This window comes from Suncus etruscus, chromosome 17 (assembly GCF_024139225.1).
Source record: "Suncus etruscus isolate mSunEtr1 chromosome 17, mSunEtr1.pri.cur, whole genome shotgun sequence".
NCBI classification, from domain to species: domain Eukaryota; kingdom Metazoa; phylum Chordata; class Mammalia; order Eulipotyphla; family Soricidae; genus Suncus; species Suncus etruscus.
Window position 1 is genome coordinate 60,931,317 of NC_064864.1, and position 19,644 is coordinate 60,950,960.

Below are 19,644 nucleotides of genomic sequence, written 5' to 3' on the forward strand. Positions count from 1 at the left end.
GCTTGAAAATAAAGACATTTGATTAGCATATTGTTCACAGATAAATAATTCATGCATTCACTCAACAAGTATTACTGAGTGCCTTTGGAAAGCTAGAACTGATTTTCCTAAGAATTGTTGCTCCAAATCCCCAACCAAACATATGTAACTCAAATAAATATATACGATCACACACATATTGACAGAAAGACAGACATGTGTATCATCAACAGGATAGCTAGAACAAAGTCATTGATAAGTGCCATTTGAGAAGAGACCCCAGAATGGAAGAAGATACCTCCATGTGTTTGAATCAAGGACTGTCCAGGCAAAAAGAAGTTAAGTGAAAATATCCTGCTCTGGGGCTGGAGAGATAACGTGGAGGTAGGGCATTTGCCTTGCATGCAGAGGAACGGTGGTTTGAATCCTGGCATCCCATACGGTCCCCCGAGCCTGCCAGGAGCAATTTCTGAGTGTGGAGCCAGGAGTAAGCACTGAGTGCTACCAGTGTGACAGAAAGAAAGAAGAAAGAAAGAAAGAAAGAAAGAAAGAAAGAAAGAAAGAAAGAAAGAAAGAAAGAAAGAAAGAAAGGAAAGGAAAGGAAAGGAAAGGAAAGGAAAAAGGAAAGGAAAGGAAAGGAAAGGAAAGGAAAGGAAAGGAAAGGAAAAAGGAAAGGAAAGGAAGGAAAAAGGAAAGGAAAGGAAAAAGGAAAGGAAGGAAAGGAAAGGAAAGGAAAGGAAAGGAAAGGAAAGGAAAGGAAAGGAAAGGAAAGGAAAGGAAAGGAAAGGAAAGGAAAGGAAAGGAAAGGAAAGGAAAGGAAAGGAAAGGAAAGGAAAGGAAAGGAAAGGAAAGGAAAGGAAAGGAAAGGAAAGGAAAGGAAAGGAAAGGAAAGGAAAGGAAAGGAAAGGAAAGGAAAGGAAAGGAAAGGAAAGGAAGGAAGGAAGGAAGGAAGGAAGGAAGGAAGGAAGGAAGGAAGGAAGGAAGGAGAAGAAAAAGAAAGAAAGAAGAAAGAGAGAGAGAGAGAGAGAAAGAAAGAAAGAAAGAAAGAAAGAAAGAAAGAAAGAAAGAAAGAAAGAAAGAAAGAAAGAAAGAAAGAAAGAAAGAAAGAAAGAAAGAAAGAAAGAAAGAAAGAAAGAAAAAATATCCTGCTCTCTGCAGGGCTTGGTTAAGAAAACTCTAGAGGGGCCGGGAAGGTGGCGCTAGAGGTAAGGTGTCTCTGCCTTGCAAGCGCCAGCATAGGACGGACCGCGGTTCGATCCCCCAGCGTCCCATATGGTCCCCCCAAGCCAGGGGCGATTTCTGAGCGCATAGCCAGGAGTAACCTCTGAGTGTCAAATGGGTGTGGCCCAAAAACGAAAAAAAAAAAAAAAAGAAAACTCTAGAAGGCTAGGCCAGTGCCATGAGTAGAATGAAGCAGGGAGGAAGAAGTCATTAGATGAGATGTGATAACTGGAGAAGGGCCTGGATAGTCAAAGTAAGCCCTTTATAGCTCCTCCTAAAGATGATGAAATTAAGAAGAATGATAGGATCTAACTTTTTTTTTCCAAGTTCACTTTGACTATTTTCTAAATAAACTGCAGCAGGGGGCAAGGGCTGGTAAAATAATGAATCCAGACAGTGCTTGGAGGAGGCTGGTTGTCTCAGAGGCAGAGAGAGATGGTCTGCTCTGTCCTGAGCATGAAGAAAGGAATGACCAAACTGGCTGGCAGAAGATGTAGGAGTTAAAAGGGGGTCAGAGTGAACTCCAAGATCTTGACAGCTGCTAAACAGCTGAGTCACCAGGGTTGTGGCACTAGGAGCACAGCACAGGCCTTGCATGTGGGTTTGAAGGAAGCCCTGGGAGAGAACAAAGCCTGCTGAGCAGGTCCGGAAAGGCAGAGAGCTGCTGGAAGATTCCGGTCTGCAATGCAGACTGCTCTCTTTCAGGGTGCAGACAGCACCTCTACCATGAGATGGAATGTGGGCATTGAATAGATGACACAGAAATAAAGGCTAAGGGGGGCACCCCAAGGGTTCTGAGTCAAGTGGAAAACAAAGGCACCAATATAATCGGTTTGATGATTGCATTAAAGATGCTTGAAGAGGGGTTGGGGTGATAATACATACAGCAAAGAGGGTGCTTGCTTTGCACAGAAACAACCCAGGTTCAATCCTTGGCATCCCCATATGGTCCTCTGAGGCTCATCTATGGGTTCTCATTTGTGTGGCCTTCTTGGAATATTCTTGGGGCCCACAGAGCACTTATGACTCCTTAAACTGAGGAATACTATTCCATATAGTCCCCCAAAGTGGATGGCCTTGTGCCAGGGTTTCTAGACACCTTGAGTGCAATGGAAAGGAGGATCCTTCTCTTCCCTTAAAGGAGGTGGGTTTCCAGGAGGGCTCTGAGTAACTTTCTTCTGTAAATAGGGCAGCCAGCCAGTTACATTTGGGGACATCTGTTCTTGCATAAACATTCCCATATCCTTCCCTGGCAGATCATTTTCTCAGAAAAGACATTCTTCCTTCATGTTGGCTGACCTTCATCATCTCCATTCCCAAGAAATAAGTTTTCACAGACTGGAACTTAGACTTGTCAAGGAGAGTCAAGATAAAGAACTTGGCCTTGATCTCAGAGCTAGCTGGCTGCCATTCCCAGTTTTCTAGATGCTGGTGGAGGGCGACACCCAATGTCAAAGGACAGAGAGAGACACTTACAGCAGGCGGCAGCAGTGCCCAATCTGGTTCTGTTTTCCTGCCTAGAGACCTCAGAGCTGCATGCTGAGTGAGTGGTGGGTCATTGTCCTAGCCCAGAAAGTCTCCATTTAGGGAACCTTCATCTTTGATAATGAGCTCTAAGCAAGCCTGGGCAGTGTACATGCTGCAATCAGTGGCAACTTCATGACAACCAGAAAGCAAACAGGCCTGTCCTCTTCTCCAAAGGGAACTCCTAGTTCTTCTCCTAAGGCTGGTCACTATCCACACAGCCTTGAAAAGATCCCCCACAACTTTTCTCCCCACAGACTAGCGGGAAATCCCTCCCAACAAGGATCAAACATGCCAAGTGGAATATTTTTGCAGAACTTATGGGCCCTATCCTGTTCCACTTGGAATTCAAACTATGTTACTTATTTTTATTTTGGGCCATATCTAATAGTCCTTGGCACTTAATCTGGTTCTGTGCTCAGGAATCACTCCTGGCAGGTTTGGGGACTGATGGGATGCTGGGGATCAAACTCTGGTTGGCTGCATGTAAGACAAGTACTTTACCCACTGTTCTATTTCTCTGGCTCCTGGAATACAAACTACTTTAAAAATGTACATTATATGTACTTATCTAGATAATAGATGGTATATAAATACAAAAGATAAAATATGGAAGATTTTGTTTTGTTTTGTTTTTAGGCCACACCCAGTGACTCTCAGGGGTTATTCCTGGCTATGTGCTCAGAAATTGCTTTTGACTTGGGGGACCATATGGGACACTGGGACTCGAACCAACATCCATCCTAAATGGTTTTGTGCAAGGCAAATGCCCTACCACTGTGCTAATGCTCTGGCCCCGTAAAAGATTCTTTTTTTTTTTTTTTTTTTTTTTTAGGTGAGCTAGACAACAGAGTGCTCAGGGGTCATGAAGGAACATATGTCAGGAATTGAACCAAGGCTGGCACATGCTAGCAAGTACTTTCATCTCTGTATTGTAGCTCTCAGTATAATTCCAAGCTTATACTTTAATGAACAAAAAATTATGTTGTGAAAGTTATTCTTTATTTGGCTGGAAACAGGAAGTATACTTTTCTTTTTTCTTTTTTTTTTTTTGTATACTTTTCATTTACATGCTAGTTAATTCTGACTCTTAATCAATTCTAATTAAAATTTTCCAAATAGGTCTTGCTATCCCAAGCTCAATGTTTAGGACAGGGCAGGTCAGCAAGGGGTCATATACCTTTCTATTGGCTCTCCAAGATATTCTAAAAAGGGGCACAGGTAAAAATTCCATTAATGGGAGCCCCAGGAAGGCATTTATGTGTGTGGGGAGAAGGCACTAAAACAATGACTAATATTCAAATTCCAAAAAACCATATTATTCTCATTCATTCTCATTTATTCAGTTATTCACTGTACTGAAAAGCTACCAGCTCTGGGACTGTCTGGATAGTGGATATATAATATTAGAAAAAAAACAAACACTGCTCTCAAGGAGACTGCTATCCAGTAGGGGGTAAAGATGGGTGAATAAACCATGTGCTAGGGATCAAAGCTATTGCACAGTGGGTAGGGTGTTTGATTTGCACATAGCTAACCTGGGTTCTATTCTTGACATCCCATATGTCCTCAGAGCCTGCCAGGAGTGATTTCTGAGTGCAGAGCCTGGAGAAACCCCTGAGCACTGCCGGGCATGGTCCCAAAAAAACAAAAAAAAAATTTAAAAAAATATAGAGCATATGACTAGTGGTGTGGTGGTTGGTGGTGGTGGTGGTGGTGGTGGTGGTGGTGGTGTGTGTGTGTGTGTGTGTGTGTGTGTGTGTGTGTGTGTGTGTGTGTGTGTGTGTAAGAAAGAGAGAGAGTAGAGAGAGGTATACAGGGAGCAGTGGTGAGCTGACACTGGACCCTTCATTCCCCTGAAAGGCTCCCTGAACATAAAAGGCCTGAAGAGATGTCCTTTCTGAGCCTCCATCCAGCCCCCTAAGGTCTTCACTAGATCTTTTGGACTTTGTTGGAAAAAGGAGATCTACAACTAAATCTGAAAATTTGTTACCTCCCATTTAAGGAAAGCACGCACCAGATGTGGTTTTTTCCTTCCCTGGTGCAGTGCCTTCCTCCAAAAGAATTATTTGCCAAAAGGCCCGCTTAGTGAAGTCAATCATTTGACCCTTTGCATGGATCATTAGCAGTAATTCCAACATGGCTGTAACATTACATTTTTCTCTCTATTTGGCCACTATAGAAATCCAGCCTCAGCTCTCCTACAGACAAAGAAATGTCAGTACCAAAAGCCCGCCAAAAGTTCCCTGCTGGCTAGTTCGTATAACCTGGTGCCAACAGCTTGTTTTTCTGAGTCTAGCTCTATGATGGTAAACAATTATTTCCGTCCCCCCTAAAATCTATTTTCCGGCTACTACATAAACATCATAAATATCTCTGTCTCTCTCCTCCTGGTTTCTTGAAAAACCTGCTTTTTGCTAAACCAAAAACATCTCCAGCTCTGGTTTCACTGCCTTCCAGCAGAATTCTTTCTCACTTGAAGAACAGTCTTTTAATATGTAATTTTAAGGCTTTTTTCCCCATTGTACTGCTTTCCTGCTCTTTGAGGACACCTTGCATACCAGAGTCTGTGCTTATAAAAAATCATCTGCTGAAAAGTAAAATTGTTTCTCGTCCCTTAGACGAGACGCATACAATGCGTTTTGTGTGGTCTCATTTATTTCATTTTCATATTTCATATTCGTCCACTCGTGCTCCCGCTTCTCTCCCGTGTAAGGTTCCCGGACCCCATGGAGGTTCTGCTTAACAACGCTAACACGTCTGCAGCAAAAATTGTTTGAGATAACCAGCAGGAGCTAGAGAGAGAGAGTGCCGTAGGTAGGGCACTTGCTTTGAACATGGTCAAATGAAGTCCATACCTATATGGTTCCCTGAGTCCACCAGGAGTGATCTCTGAGCAGAGAGCCAGGAATAATCCCTGAATATCATTAGGCATGGCCCAAAACAAACAAACAAAACCAACCAATATATAATGAGTGCCAGGCACCTATATAATAAACTTTGTATAAAGTATGTAACATTTATACAATGGTAATAAATTCTATGAGGCCTAGAGCATTGGTATAGCAGGTAGGGCACTTGTCTGGCATGTGACCAACCCAAGTTTGATCCCTGGCACTACATATGGTCCCCTGAGCCCACCAGGAGTGATTCCTGAATATAGATCCAGAAGAAAGTTCTGAGCACCACTAGGTGTGCCCCTAATTTTTTAAATTAAGAATAAATAAATAGATTTTATCATTTAAAGAGACACTCAGACACACACTTGTTTAAAACCATCCTACCAGTGAAGACATGTGCCCAATGCTTACATCCAAATCGAGATGCCATTTGTCTGTTTTCAGGCTTCTGGTTCTCTCACACCAAGTGAAGAAACCATGATGACCCATTGAACAATTTACCACACCTCCGGGACAATTGCCTGAAAGGAGCAGCAATCAGTTTCAAAAACTCCTTTGGCTGGAGGCAGAGGGAAAACTCACTGACTGTTAATGGTAAGAGAAATTGGAGAAGAGCACAGAGGGCTCCAATGTGAACCCCCCCCCCCAACTGAACACAAGTCTGCCATACCGTCTAGCACCACAACTTCTGAAAATTAACCTACAGAACATTAAAGACAGGACCTCAAAAAAGGCATTTAGGGCCTGAAGACACACAACAGCTAGGGTACATTGCTAGCATACACCTGACTCAGATGCACGCTGCAACCATCACCTGGGACCCTAGCATCATTGGGTGCAAACTTGAAAGTCACCCACTCCACTGCCCAAAGCACCTCTGGGTTTGGTCTGGGCAATGCCCAAGCACTATTCAAGTGGCCCACATAATCCACAGCACTACAGAGCTTGGAGTAACACCATGGCCTTTTAGTGGCCTCTGGCCCATTGGGGCTGAGAACTGCTGGTGGGGCCCTGGATCTTGAGAACAACTCTTGGGAGGTCCCCTTAATGATACATGCAACTCCATACTTGCGACAGCATTATTTGCAATAGCCAAGATAGGGATATAACCTGTCTGTCATAGGATGGAGGGAGAAAAGATAGTATACCTGCAAATAGAATGTTATTCAGTCATGAGAAAGAAAAATCTTGTCATTTGGAAAAACATGCATGAGTTTAGAGGATTTTATGATAAATGAAATAAGTCAGGCAGAGAAAAACAAATACAGAATGGTTTCACTTATGAATGAAAATTGAGGAAAAAAATACCCCAAGTTTATTAATACTGAAAATAGACTGGTGGTTACCAAAGGCAAAATATGGGTAAAGGGGATCAAAATTTAGAGTATTCGTCTAGACATAAAATAAATGTCTTGGTCCAGGCCTTCCCTGGGTGCCAGCTCAGATGGCCAAAAGTGGGTTCAGATGGACCCTTGGTGTCCTCAGGCTTCCCCCCTCCCTCTGTACTCCAGTGGGGGAGGTGCATGGGGAGGAGGGTGGACAGATATCTGGCTTCCAGTTTCCTCTTTGATTCTGGAGACCAGCTCTTGCCAGGTATGGGGTTTGGGGAGGCCCCATGCCAAAGGCCTTCTTCCTAGCCTGGGGAGTGCTGGGAGGCTTGGCAGGCCCCCAGCCATCCTGTCTTTTTCCCCTGACTCCAGACCTTTCCTGGGTGCCAGCTCAGATGGCCAGAAGTGGGTTCAGGTGGACTCTTAGGGGTCCTCAGGCCTCCCCCCTCCCTCCGTAATCCAGCTGAAAGGTACATGGGGAGGAGGGCAAGCAGATATCTGGCTTCCATTTTCCTCTTTGATTCTGGAGACCTGCTCTTGCCAGGTATAAGGTTTGGGGAGGCCCCATGCCGGAGGCCTTCTCCCTAGCCTGGGGACTGCTGGGATGCTTGGCAGGCCCCCAGCCATCCCACTCTTTCTTCCCTGACTCCAGGCCTCCAGGCAATGGTCCAGGTGGACTCTATAGGGGTCATCAGGCTTTCCCCCTACCTCTCCTACACTAATTGGAATGCGCTTTGGGAGGAGGGCGGGCCATTCTAGCACTGGTTTATGTTGGGACAGTCACTGGGAATTTTTTCTCCTTGGTCTCCTATTGATAGTATTGTATGCATATAGTTTATATATGCATAATATCCATCTTGTATTGTGACCTTGATACTGCCCTACAAAGCTCATTTCTAATATTTTACTGCCTCAGTCCCAACCCTTATTTCCCCCCATCTACCCATGTAGGCACAGCTCATGACATGAAGCTCACCACATAAGAGTGATGAGTGCAGTTAGAGAAATAACTACACTGAAAACTATCATAACAATGTGAATGAATGAGGGAAGTAGAAAGCCTGTCTCGAGTACAGGTGTGGGTGGGGTGGGGAAGAGGGAAGATCTGGGAAATTGGTGGGGGAATCTTGCACTGGTGAAGAGGGGTGTTCTTTACATGACTGTAATCATACAACTACAATCATATTTGTAATCACGGTGTTGAAATAAAGATAATTTAAAAAAATAAATGTCTTGGGGACATAAATTGCAGTATATGACTATAAAAAGTAAGTTTATGTTGCATATTTGAATGTTATTAAGAGGGTAAATGTTAAAAAAATCTTAGCACAAGAAAAAACTATTGTGACTATGTATGGTACCAGATATTTAACTGGCCCTGTGATTGGCCAGGTTCTTGAAACAACACAGATGTTAAATCATTATGTCTGATTCTTGAAACTACTATAATTCTTTTTTTTTTTTTTTGGTTTTTGGGCCACACCCGTTTGACGCTCAGGGGTTATTCCTGGCTATGTGCTCAGAAATCACCCCTGGCTTGGGAGGACCATATGGGACACCGGGGGATGAACCGCGGTCCATCCGCTTGCAAGGCAGACACCTAACCTGTAGCGCCACCTTCCCGGCCCCGAAACTACTATAATTCTATGTGTGAGTCATACCTAAAGAAAGAAAGGAACATCCTTGAATTTTGCATATTAGACTTACAATATTTACTTATTTAAATAAATCTTATGTAAACTGATATGTTCAATATATAAACTCTTTTCATCTGATTACTAATAAAAATTCTTCTTTTTCCCATCCAAAGCCCAAAAGTTACTTGAATCAGTGGGCTGAAGGCAGTTATGGGACAATGGGGCACAGCAGACAGAGGCATTTTTACCCAGAACCCTGCAGCCAGGCACCTCCCTTTTGGTTATGATAAAGAATAACTAAAAAGAGTAAAAAATCAGGGCCAGAGCAATAGCACAGAGTAGGGCATTTGTCTTGCATGCTGCTGATCCAGGACAGAGCTGGGTTCGACTCCTAACATCCCATATGGTCCCCCCACTCCCATCCCCAGCCTGCCAGGAGTGATTTCTGAGTGCAGAGCCAGGAGTAACTTGAGCGTGGCTGAATGTGGCCCCAAAAAACAAACAAATAAAAAAGAGCAAAAAATTACCAGAAATTATGAACAATCTTTGGGGATCTCCTATTATCTGAATTCCAAAATCTACTGCTTAATTAAATCACTTCCCCATTTCCTTTGCTGACAAGAATTTGTTTTCCAAGCTCCTGCCATATGCCCCTCATGGGGGCACTTCACAGGCAAATGGACAGTTTCAGCTATTATCACACGTGAAGCATTTCCCATCCTTTTTCTCAACCGAGACTGGTCTCTCTGAGTGCCAGCCACTGGAGACTGAATGCCAAGTGAACTTTCTTCCTCACTCTTGTATCCAGTGCTCCAGGCCCAGCTTTTGGTAGCAACGAATTAGCCATTCAAGAAGTCCAAGTGGAAAGCTGGATCCTTCTTTATGCTTCATGTACATCAAATCCCATCCACCATAGCATTAGCATTTCTTAATTCTGTCTCCATCATACCTGCCGCTACTGTACACTCCTTCCATTTGGATGCCCAGTTCAGCTCTGCACAGTGTTCCAAGCTCCTATCTAAATGCCATATAGCTCCCTTACAGTGCTTACTAACTGGACCCATAACCATGGCTTCTTTTTTTTTTTTTTTTTTTTTTTTTTGATTTTTTGGCCACACTTGTTTGATGCTCAGGGGTTACTCCTGGCTAAGCACTCAGAAATTGCCCCTGGCTTGGGAGGACCATATGGGACGCCAGGGGAATTGAACCGAAGTCCTTCCTTGGCTAGCGCTTGCAAGGCAGACACCTTACCTCTAGCGCCACCTCACTGGCCCCAACCATGGCTTCTTGTTACAGCTCCTGAATACATCCCTCTTAATACTCCTATATGCAGATATAATATTTGTCTCGCTTTAATCTCATCACTTAGCATAATATCACACCTGCATCATGTGTTCAATGGACACACTTGCTAGCTGGATAAATAACTGCCATACTATTTATCCCAGGATGCCATACATTTTAGGAAGCAAGATGGGTTCATTAATGAAATTCCTGTTCACTAATCCTGATTATAAAGATTACAGTCAAATAAATATTCAGCATCATGGTCTGGTCACCGGTCACTGGTCACTGATTTTATTCTGTGAACTCTAATCCAAGCCATCCTTTTTACCTTTGAAGTTCTCTAATTCAGATGGAAAATGGTTTGTGTTTTAAATTCATCTTAACTCAAGAGATCTACTTCTCTTTACTAGCATATATTTGTAATTTAGGGCCATCTTTTCAGCTGTGGAAATCAATCTCTAGTCCCTTCAAAGTCTGGGAGACCCTGGAAACACGTCTTGTGTGAGAAAAAGAGCAGGGAGGGAGGAAGAAGAATAAATCTGAGGGAGAAATATTAACTGGATCTGAGTCAGATAGAACCTAAATCCTCTTTCTCTGTACTCAGCCAGTTCTTGACCAAAGCCTAGGCTTATTTTAGCAAGTGTTTTCTTCCACTAGGCCTGTCCCAGGACATGAGCTTACAAACTGGACACAACACCTCTAATTTAGATGTAACAGGAAGAAAACAAAAGTGTTGCCTGAAGACATAGCTGTGTGAGCCATGTGGGCTGGCCTGAAGAGCAGTGTCCCTGAAGAACAAGACACGTTCTCTCTTCTGGGAAACCATCCTAATGGGCTTTGTAGAGTCCTGACCTGGCAGAGAGCAAGCCTGGAGGAGGGCCTCAGCTGGAAAGGATAAGTGTATTTATAGAGAGAAGCCATGTCAAGATGGCAGCAGATAAGGTGAAGGAGGGTGAGAGGTTGCTGCTGTGTGCTTTTTCTATTTTGCCATAGACCTTAAGCTGTTCTAAGACGATGAAAATGTATTAATTTGTTGTGCAGTGCTAAGGACAGAACCCAGGCCCTAAACTCTCAAGCTAAGTCCTTAAAATACATGAATTGGAAAGAAGGGGCCCTGGTTAAGGGAAGATTTTCTTGTTCCCGAGACAGTCTGAGAATATCAGAGGAGCTGATGCATATTTTGTGTGGCAACTTCTCTTCACTGTCCACAAATGCTAGCAGAGTCAGCTGTAAGTTATAAGGGTGGAGGGTGGGGGATGGAAATGAAGAGAGTTGGGTGAAGACTGCAAAAGGCACTGGATTTGGAAAGAGAGGCCGAGAACTGGGTCCTGGAAAAAATCTGGAGGGAGGCGACTGAAAGCATGCAAAGCTCAAGTACCCTCTAGCATGATGCAAACACATCCCCCAACACTAATTTAGGTGACCACTGAGCACCCAAAATGTGGCTAATCCAATTCAAGCAGGGTTGTTCAGCTGGTATTAAAAAATCAGAAAAGTCCACCATCACAATGAATTTTACATTAATCTCACACTGAGGTGGTTATTTTTAGGGTCTGTAGGAATGAATAAAATACACCATGAAAATTCATCTCTACTGTCCCCCTTTCACCTTTCGAGCACCCCTTCAAAGGCTATTAGAGAAGTAGCATGACATCATACACCCCCTCATGTGTGTGCTGGAAATGCTTCTGTAGAACTGAGTGTGGGGGTGTGTGTGTTAAACTTTCTAGAAAGTAAGGATGAGGGAACATAAACCATTGTCTGTGGATAATTGTTACTTTCCTCCCAAGCCATTTGCCTATCTCACCTGCAAGGTGAGACCCTCCCACAACTGGGAGGGGTCTATGGTTAGTAATTTAAGAGGTTGCCTGAGGGGAGGGATGGAGAGGCAGGTGAGAAAGAAAGAGAGAGATCAGACAAAGAATGGATGCAGAGCAGCAGGAAAGAGGCTGCTTAGCTTAGAGGCCATGTGAAAAAATGCGCATGGCAATTAGGGCCTTGTAATAAAGCTGGATATCTCCTGAAACTTCATCTGACTGCCTGTGGATCACTTCTTTGCCATCACCAGCATCTACAGAACCTTGGGATGAAGGGGCTGCAGGCACTGAGCCCAGCAGAGAAGGGCCTCACCACCATCCATCACCACACTAAGACTTTATACTAATTACTAATTAATGCAACAGATAATAAGGTAAAAGGTGATCCCAACAAGTTGGGGACATGAGGCCTGCTGACAGATTAAGAATAAAAAACACACGTATTTCCAAGAATTTGAGTAAAATTCTGTTAATTAAAAAAAAAAAAGTTGTGCAGGGACCTAGGAGACAAGCAGGTTACAAGCACCTGTCTGGTAAGCCCAACACTGAGTTCCATCCCTGCTGTACCACAGGAGCTGGGTATGGCCCTGATGATTCCCCGACCCCAGTGTCGCAACAGAGTGTATGACTCCCAGCAAGCACAAGTGTGCTATCTAGTGCACCAGCAACATGGGTGGGTGTGAGGGGGAATTTGTCATTAGCCTATCATAAAATAGAGTTCTCTTGTACATCAATTTGGCTTTTCAGGAATGCACTTATGCACATTGCAAAACATGGGGTCCAACTTTCAGACACCAATAATTTCCATTCAGTCCTAAGACTGAAAGTGAGAGAGACGAAAAGCAAATTTTACCCCACTGAGGGTGACAAATAAATTTGTGTATTGACACCCTCTCGTGTTAAGCAGTGATTTCCCAAGCCTGAGACTGGACATCTCAGCTGGGTTACACACGAAACTCACAGGACCATGGGAGTATATGTTCTGTCACTGTCGATGGCAGAATCTACCCCTGAGCCACATCTAGGGAAATTTCAGAGCAATAAACACAGCCAGAAAGCAGTTTCCTCTGGCCTGCTGCCTGAGAGGGTCTAGTTTATGTTAATATGTGTCTATGGGATCTGCATGCTCCAGACCTATTCAGACTGGAATGTCACTTGCTCTTCTAGTCCCTTGTCTTTGTAGAAGACAGAGGCAAGGAGACAAGCATTTGCTGAGATCACAGAATGGCAGACTGTCAGTGGCAGGACTGAGCAACAGTGTCACACAGGTAAAGCCTGGGTGGACCCAGATGTTTCCTGATGACCAACACGGGCTATCTGAGAACAAGGAAGGAATGGATACCCAGGTTCCCGGGCAGATTAGAAGACGTCTACTCACCCCTTTGGCAGCCTAAACCCTGCTAAGCCCAACCCTCCACCCTTCTCTGCTGCAGCTCTTTCTCCTGCCAGGTTCACACTCAGCACAGTAGAGGGACCCCCAGCTAAGTCCCTTCTCCCTCTGTCAGGTCTGTGAGCCACTCTTGATTGCCTGGCATCTACTTGTGAGCTTCCCGGCATGGGAACCAGTGACAGAGACCATGCTGGCATCTGAAACCAGAACACGACAGACGTCGTGAAGGAGGTGAACAGGCAAGAAAAGAAAACCAGAAAGAAGGAAGCAGCAGGCTTCTACTTCCAGAGCTTTCTCCAGCCCCCAGGCCAGCCTTAGCTCTCTGACATGCCCTCCACTCATGTCTCCACAGACTCACCAACCATCCGCCTCTCCTTTCCCCTTTTGATCTGCCAGGTCCGAGCCCCAGAGTAGCAGGTTTGCATTTTTCATACAAAGATGACAGCAGACCTTACTCCCAAAGGCATGTGAACAGGGAATCAGAAACTGAGTTTCCTGAATAGGAGGCTTTTGTTCTGCTTTGAGGCCTCTGTCTCTCACCTTCATGGTTCCCTGCCCCAGCCCCTACCCCCATCCTGTTTTCTCCCCACAAAACTATAGGGCAGGTACTCTGTTCTCACCTTAAGGAGTGAACAGCTCCATGGACTCCACCTATTGCTTTGCTCATATACACCCGGCAGGGAGCAGGTGGTTTCTCTGGTGTGGGACCAGGGCTGTGGTGGGCCCAGCCACTCTACTATGGAAGACCCCCTTACCTTTGCAGGTGAAGCATTTGATGTGGAAATGCTTGGTCTGGACCCGGAGCACTTCCCCCTTGCAGGGGTCCCCGCATTTGTGGCAATGAATGATGGGCTTCTCGGTGGGGTGTTGGGGGTCCTGAGGGTGGGCCACTGAAAAAAAGTAGAATGGAGAGCTAAGTGAGCAGGCGCATCCTGACAATGGGTCCCTGACAATGGCTGGGGAGGTGCACTCGTGTCCTCTAAGCAGGAGGTGTGCCCCACCCTAGCCCCACATCCAGTGGGACACCAAGGGAAATTGTGGCTCAACAGGTACGGGGTGGGGGAACCCCAGCTTGGCTCTTCTCAAGAAGTTATAGACCTGGTGGTGAGCATTTGCTGCCTGAGCTTTCTCTGCCTGCAGTTCTGAGTTTCCTGCAGCTACTCAGCTTCCCTGGGTGCCCATTCCTTAGGTTCCTTAGACCCCTCCTCCCAGGCTGTTTAAAAAGCTACCATTGCAAAACTCTGGAAATCATGGTGCTTTACTATAAAACTCAAAACCAAAAATCAACTAGGAGGGTCATGTTGTAAAGAACCTGCCTAGCAGGTGCAAGGACATGAGTTTGTTCCCTGCTGCAACATGTCCCCATGTCTAGCATTGCAGGGTACATTTGCCTGGTGATCACCAAGCTCTGCTGAGAAGTGGCCTCGAGCCCTCAACTCTGTGGACTGTGGGCCCTGTTGAATAAAGATGGCCCTCTCTGAGCCTGCTTGCCCTCCTGTAAAACATCAGGGATCAGTCTAGAGAAAGATCTTTCCTAGCTGTGAGGCATACGATGGGCCCTCAGAGGCTGGTTCTGGAATGTGAGCATCAGAGAACAGAAGTGATGGCTCTGCCCACAGAGGGTCTGAGCCCCTACAAAGGCCCATGAGACAGACAGACAGACATACAGACAGATTTGCAGATTCTCCAGCCAAAAAGAGCAGACAGGCACTCTCTGCTATGACAGCCCTTATCTGACTTGGGGCTTCAGAAAAGAGTCATGTGATGTACAAAAACCTATTACATAAGTGCCCACTTGGGCATGAGACAGGGTAAGAACTGTGAACTTGAACTTAATCGACAATGAACAAAGCTGGGCTTTTCCTCCAGCATGAACACTGGGCCGGGCAGGGCAGCCATGTAGCAGAGCCTGTTGAAACTCAATTTAGCCAGCACCGACCGCAGGAAGCCCCAGGAGCACGAGTATAATTGCTCATTGTTTTTCTTGGGCCACAGTCCTGGTCTCATTTCGCCTGGAAGGAGTCTGGACTGCACTGTCCAAGGAATCCATTACCCACTGACTTCTGCGGAACAAGGTGCTTCTTGTGAGCAGAAGTTTGACCAGGAGTGGGGGCAGTGTGGGTACAACACCTGATCTCAACAATTTGGGTTGGACATGGGGGAGCTCGATGCAATGAACAGCTGGGATCCACCTGCCTTTCCTTGTCTACTGGGAACTCCCCCGGAAACTTGATTCACATCTTAACTAAGGAACTAATAAACAGGCGTCTTTTCACCATCTCTAAATGAACAACAACAACAAAACTGATGTGTGACAAGGGCCTCCAACAAGTTCACAGGGCTGGAGAGATAGTTCCCGAGTTAAGTGCTCACTGGGCACTTGGCTAACCAAGGCTTGATCTCTGTCACTGCCTGGTCTTCATAACCAGCGCAGCAGCAGCTCCAAGCATAGAGTCAGGAGTGGTTTCTGAACAATACCAAAAGTAGCTCAAACCCTTTCCTCTGCCCTCAAGCCTCCACCCTACAAATTGATCTTAACAACACCCAAGTCTGGCACTTCTGCCTCCTTAGGCTCAAGCTCTTCTCATGGCTTTTGACTAATTCAGAGATCTGTTGGCTTAGGTAGGAATGAGTCTCCCCAGCTTAAGTCAAGTAGGCTCTGTCATAGCAGTTCTCAGTATGGTTATGAAAGCTGTCATTAGGGAACCAAAGAGACTCAGCTGGGATGAACACACACTTTGCACACAGGAGGCCTGGGTCCAGTTCTTAGCACTACATGGTTCCCCTAAGCCAGTGATGGCTAACCTTTTTGAGCCTGAGTGCCGCACAATGTGCAGTCCTCCCAATGGCCAGTCCGGCCCTCTTGCCAGGTGAGCTGCACAGCAGACATCAGCACACTTGCCTCCCACTGCACTGCATATCTAAATTGCGGACCCCTTCCCACATGCCAGCTGCAGGGCCCTCGTGTGCCACCACTGGCATGCATGCCATAGGTTCGCCATCTAGGCCCTAAGCACTGCCAGGAGCAACTTCTGAGCATGAGTCCAGGAAAGTCTTGAGCACAGTCATTTCTGGCCCACTCCCAAAGCAAAAAAATGAAAAAGCAGATGCTGTAACTCAAAGGGATTGTGGGGAAGGGTTAAGAGAATCTCTCCTTTAATGAGTGGCCAAGGTCAGTGTCACATATGACAATTTTGGAACTACGTCCACATAGAAGTTGGAGTAGGCGCAACCCCAGGGATGTTCAGAAGTGAGGCCAGAACCCCGTGGTTCTCATAAGGTGAGCATGTTCTGTTTAAGAACCTGACTGCACTTCTTTCTCTTAGCACCTGAATTTTTTAAAGTGTAAGCACCCAGCCATGCTGAGTAATGAGAGGGAAGGAAAGGATCCTTTTGCTTCTGAGCTTCCCTTTGTCTGAAGAAAGGTGGCAATGCCAATTCTGTTACCGGTCACAAAGGACAGAACTTGGGTCAACACTTGCCTTTTCTGAACATTTATTTCCCTTTGAAATATGCATGGCACATAGCCAAGTTCTTTCAGTCCAGAAATCACCTCTGCTTTCACCCCAAAGATAGGTCAGACTGGCCCATGTCTACTGACCATCCTCAACAGACAGCATGGGACCAAGTACCTGATAAAAAGTAGGGGTTGGGGAGAAGGGGAGTGAGCGTACTGAGTAAGCCCGGCTTGCTGTGCAGGTGGCCAACACAGGTTGGATCCCTGGTATTCCGTGTGGTCCCTCAAAGGCCAACAGGAATGACCCCTTAGAGAATGACAAAATCCAAGACCAAGACAGACTCCCAACTCAAATCGGGAAATGAAGGACTGTGTCTCCCTATACAGGATCAGCAAAGAGGCTTGTTGCACGTAACTGCCTTGGGCAGCTGGGTTCAGGGCCAAATGTATCTTGACTGTCTCAGTTCAACATTTCAATTACACTGAATTGGTTGTGACAGAGCACAACCTTGGTTGCAAAAGCCTTTCATGGGCCATCTGGCTAGGGAGCCAGTTCTCACTTGATTGCTCATCTTCCTGGACCTCAGAGGCTGCTCCAGTCTACTAAGAGGAAGCCTGGGAGCAGAGAGCTCAGGGCTCAGCAAGCAGCGGGTTTCAGAAGAGCAGACTTAGCACACACGTCAAACAGCACTTCCCACTGTACCATGGAGTCTTGGCCCTTGGGCAGACAGGGTTAAAATCTGCCAGGCTCATAGTCTGTGGTGAAAACAAGACCAGTAAAAGAATCAGCACAGAGCATGGCTAGTCTCTCACTGAGAAGATGAGAGATCACAGAGGAAAAGCCAAGAGGTGACAAGGTGACATGTTCGATCTTCTGTATCCACATATTCAGCCTGGTGCCAGGACTGGCTCCTTACAGAAGCCCATGGTTACTGCAAGGCCCATAGACAAGATCCACCTTGTCTCCCGGACAAGCAAATGGTGAGTTGCATTCCTGAAACAGCAGCACAGGGCAGGAACCAGACTTGGCCTGAGGGTGACTTTTGTTTTTGAAAACATTTTACCTTTATTGAGGTACTATGATTTACAATTCTGTTAATGATGGTTTTGTGTAGATGTCCAACACTACACCCAGCTCTGAGGGACCACTTCTCCAGGCGATTAGAAGGGAGGGAGATTTGGGTCACTTGGACAAGGTCAGAGTCCACTGCCTCACCCAAGCAACCTCTCTGCATGCTAGGCAGCTGGATCCCAGCAATAGAGCTTCCAAGAAGGCTTATTTGAAACTTGACTCTGTGTCTGGAGGAATAGCACAGTAGGCAGGGCATTTGCCTTGCATACAGCCAACCCAGTTTCAATCCCTAGCATCCCATTTGGGCCCCCAAGCCTGTCAGGAGTGATTCCTGAGTGCAGAGCCAGTAGTAACTATTGAGTACCACTGGGTGTGGCCCCCCAAACAAACAAACAAACAAACAAAAGCACAACAAAATTCATTTGTGACTGATTATCACAAGGAGAAGTCAATATACACCATGAGTGCACATGAGTGGGGTTACCTGAAATATTAAGAATCTCTTGTCCAGAAAACTTTGCCCTCCAAGCAGCCTTTCTCTCCTCCTTAGCATCTTTACCCCAAAAGAGCCTCTGAAATAGAACTTCATTTCCCAGCTTTGTTTTCTCATTTCACTCACTCAAGAGCTCCAGGACCAATGAGCGGGCTGAGAACCACAAGTGACATTTGGGCAAGCCAACATGGAGGAAATATCTTGCCTGAGGTGGCACAGCCCAGAGACAATGGGCTGGCACTAAAGAGGCAGCTACCAGTCACTGAGTGTATCACCCAAGCATAGTGCCTTAGGTCACGGAATCCCTCCTCTCTCTCACTCCCAATTTTTTTTTTTTTTTTGGTTTTTGGGCCACACCCGGCGGTGCTCAGGGGTTACTCCTGGCTGTCTGCTCAGAAATAGCTCCTGGCTGGCATGGCGGACCATATGGGACACCGGGTTTCGAACCAACCACCTTAGGTCCTGGATCAGCTGCTTGCTGTGCTATTTCTCCGGGCCCTCACTCCCAATTTCTATAAGCTCTCATCACTGTCTCATCCCCTCTTCACCCGGGGAATTCAGCCTCCAACCCCATTTTCTCAGGCTGTAAATGTTCCTGCTCCCCAGTTCAATTGTCCCCCAGGCAGTCTGCAGACTCAGCAGTGGAGCACCTATGTGTGGGCTGTGCTGGAGAATCACCCTAAGCCTTAGGGCCTAAGGGATGGCAGTATGGGACAGGAGAGACAGAGCCACTTTGGAGGAACACAGGGCTGATGTCAACTGTCAGGTATTGGAGACGCATCAGTGAAACAGAATGATAGTGGGTTCCTTTGATAAGATGGGGCATAAGCCAGTCCCCACTGCTTCCTCCCAGACACATCCTACTCCAGTCTAATCATGAGAAATGCACACAGTGAACGTGAGGTACTCACGATGCCCCTGGCAAGACTGCCCTACCCCAACTGTGTCACTCCTGAGCACTTTTGGGTGAGGTACTGAACATTACACGAGTTCCCCCCTCAGAAAACAGCCCCTAAACTAAGGAACTATGAATGAACCATTAACAACGTTAATCTGTATCAACATAAGTCCATTAACTGTAATTGTTTTATTAATGTAATGTGGTTCTATTATGGAGTTGTGTTAAGTACATATATGAAGGAACTTCCATTTGACTTATATAAGTGTAAAATCGCTTTTTGAAAAAGTATAAGGCTTGGGGGAAGCCTAGTGGATGGCACATGCCTGCAGGCACAAGGCAGGGAAGTTGACCTCAGCAGCTCTGCCATGGTGCAAGCACCATAAGCGAGTGTGCAAGTACTGACCAAACATACAAGTATTCCAACCAAGCATGTAACCTTTGTGACCAAATGTGCAAAAACCAGAGCCTGGGCCCCTTGCCATCTTAGTGACAGCCCTAATAGCAAAGGCTAGGGAACAAAAGAAGAAAGTCTAAATGTCCAAGTTTATTGAAACCACCATGAAAAAGATCTGTAATGCATTTATCTGACCCAGTTCATCAAGTATAAGTGCTAGATTGTGTGAGTCCCAGTGACAGGG

The 19,644-nt window shown here is 45.8% G+C and overlaps 1 protein-coding gene across 9 annotated transcripts in view; it reads right to left on the reverse strand.

Moving 5' to 3' along the window:
• ABLIM1 (actin binding LIM protein 1) overlaps positions 1–19,644 on the reverse strand; it is a 172,108-nt gene that overhangs the window by 127,080 nt on the left and 25,384 nt on the right. For all 9 annotated transcript variants that reach the window (XM_049764455.1, XM_049764448.1, XM_049764450.1 and 6 more), the window contains exon 2: positions 13,839–13,973. In XM_049764455.1, the coding sequence (XP_049620412.1) occupies positions 13,839–13,973 (135 nt within the window). The remainder of the gene's footprint in view (positions 1–13,838; positions 13,974–19,644) is intronic.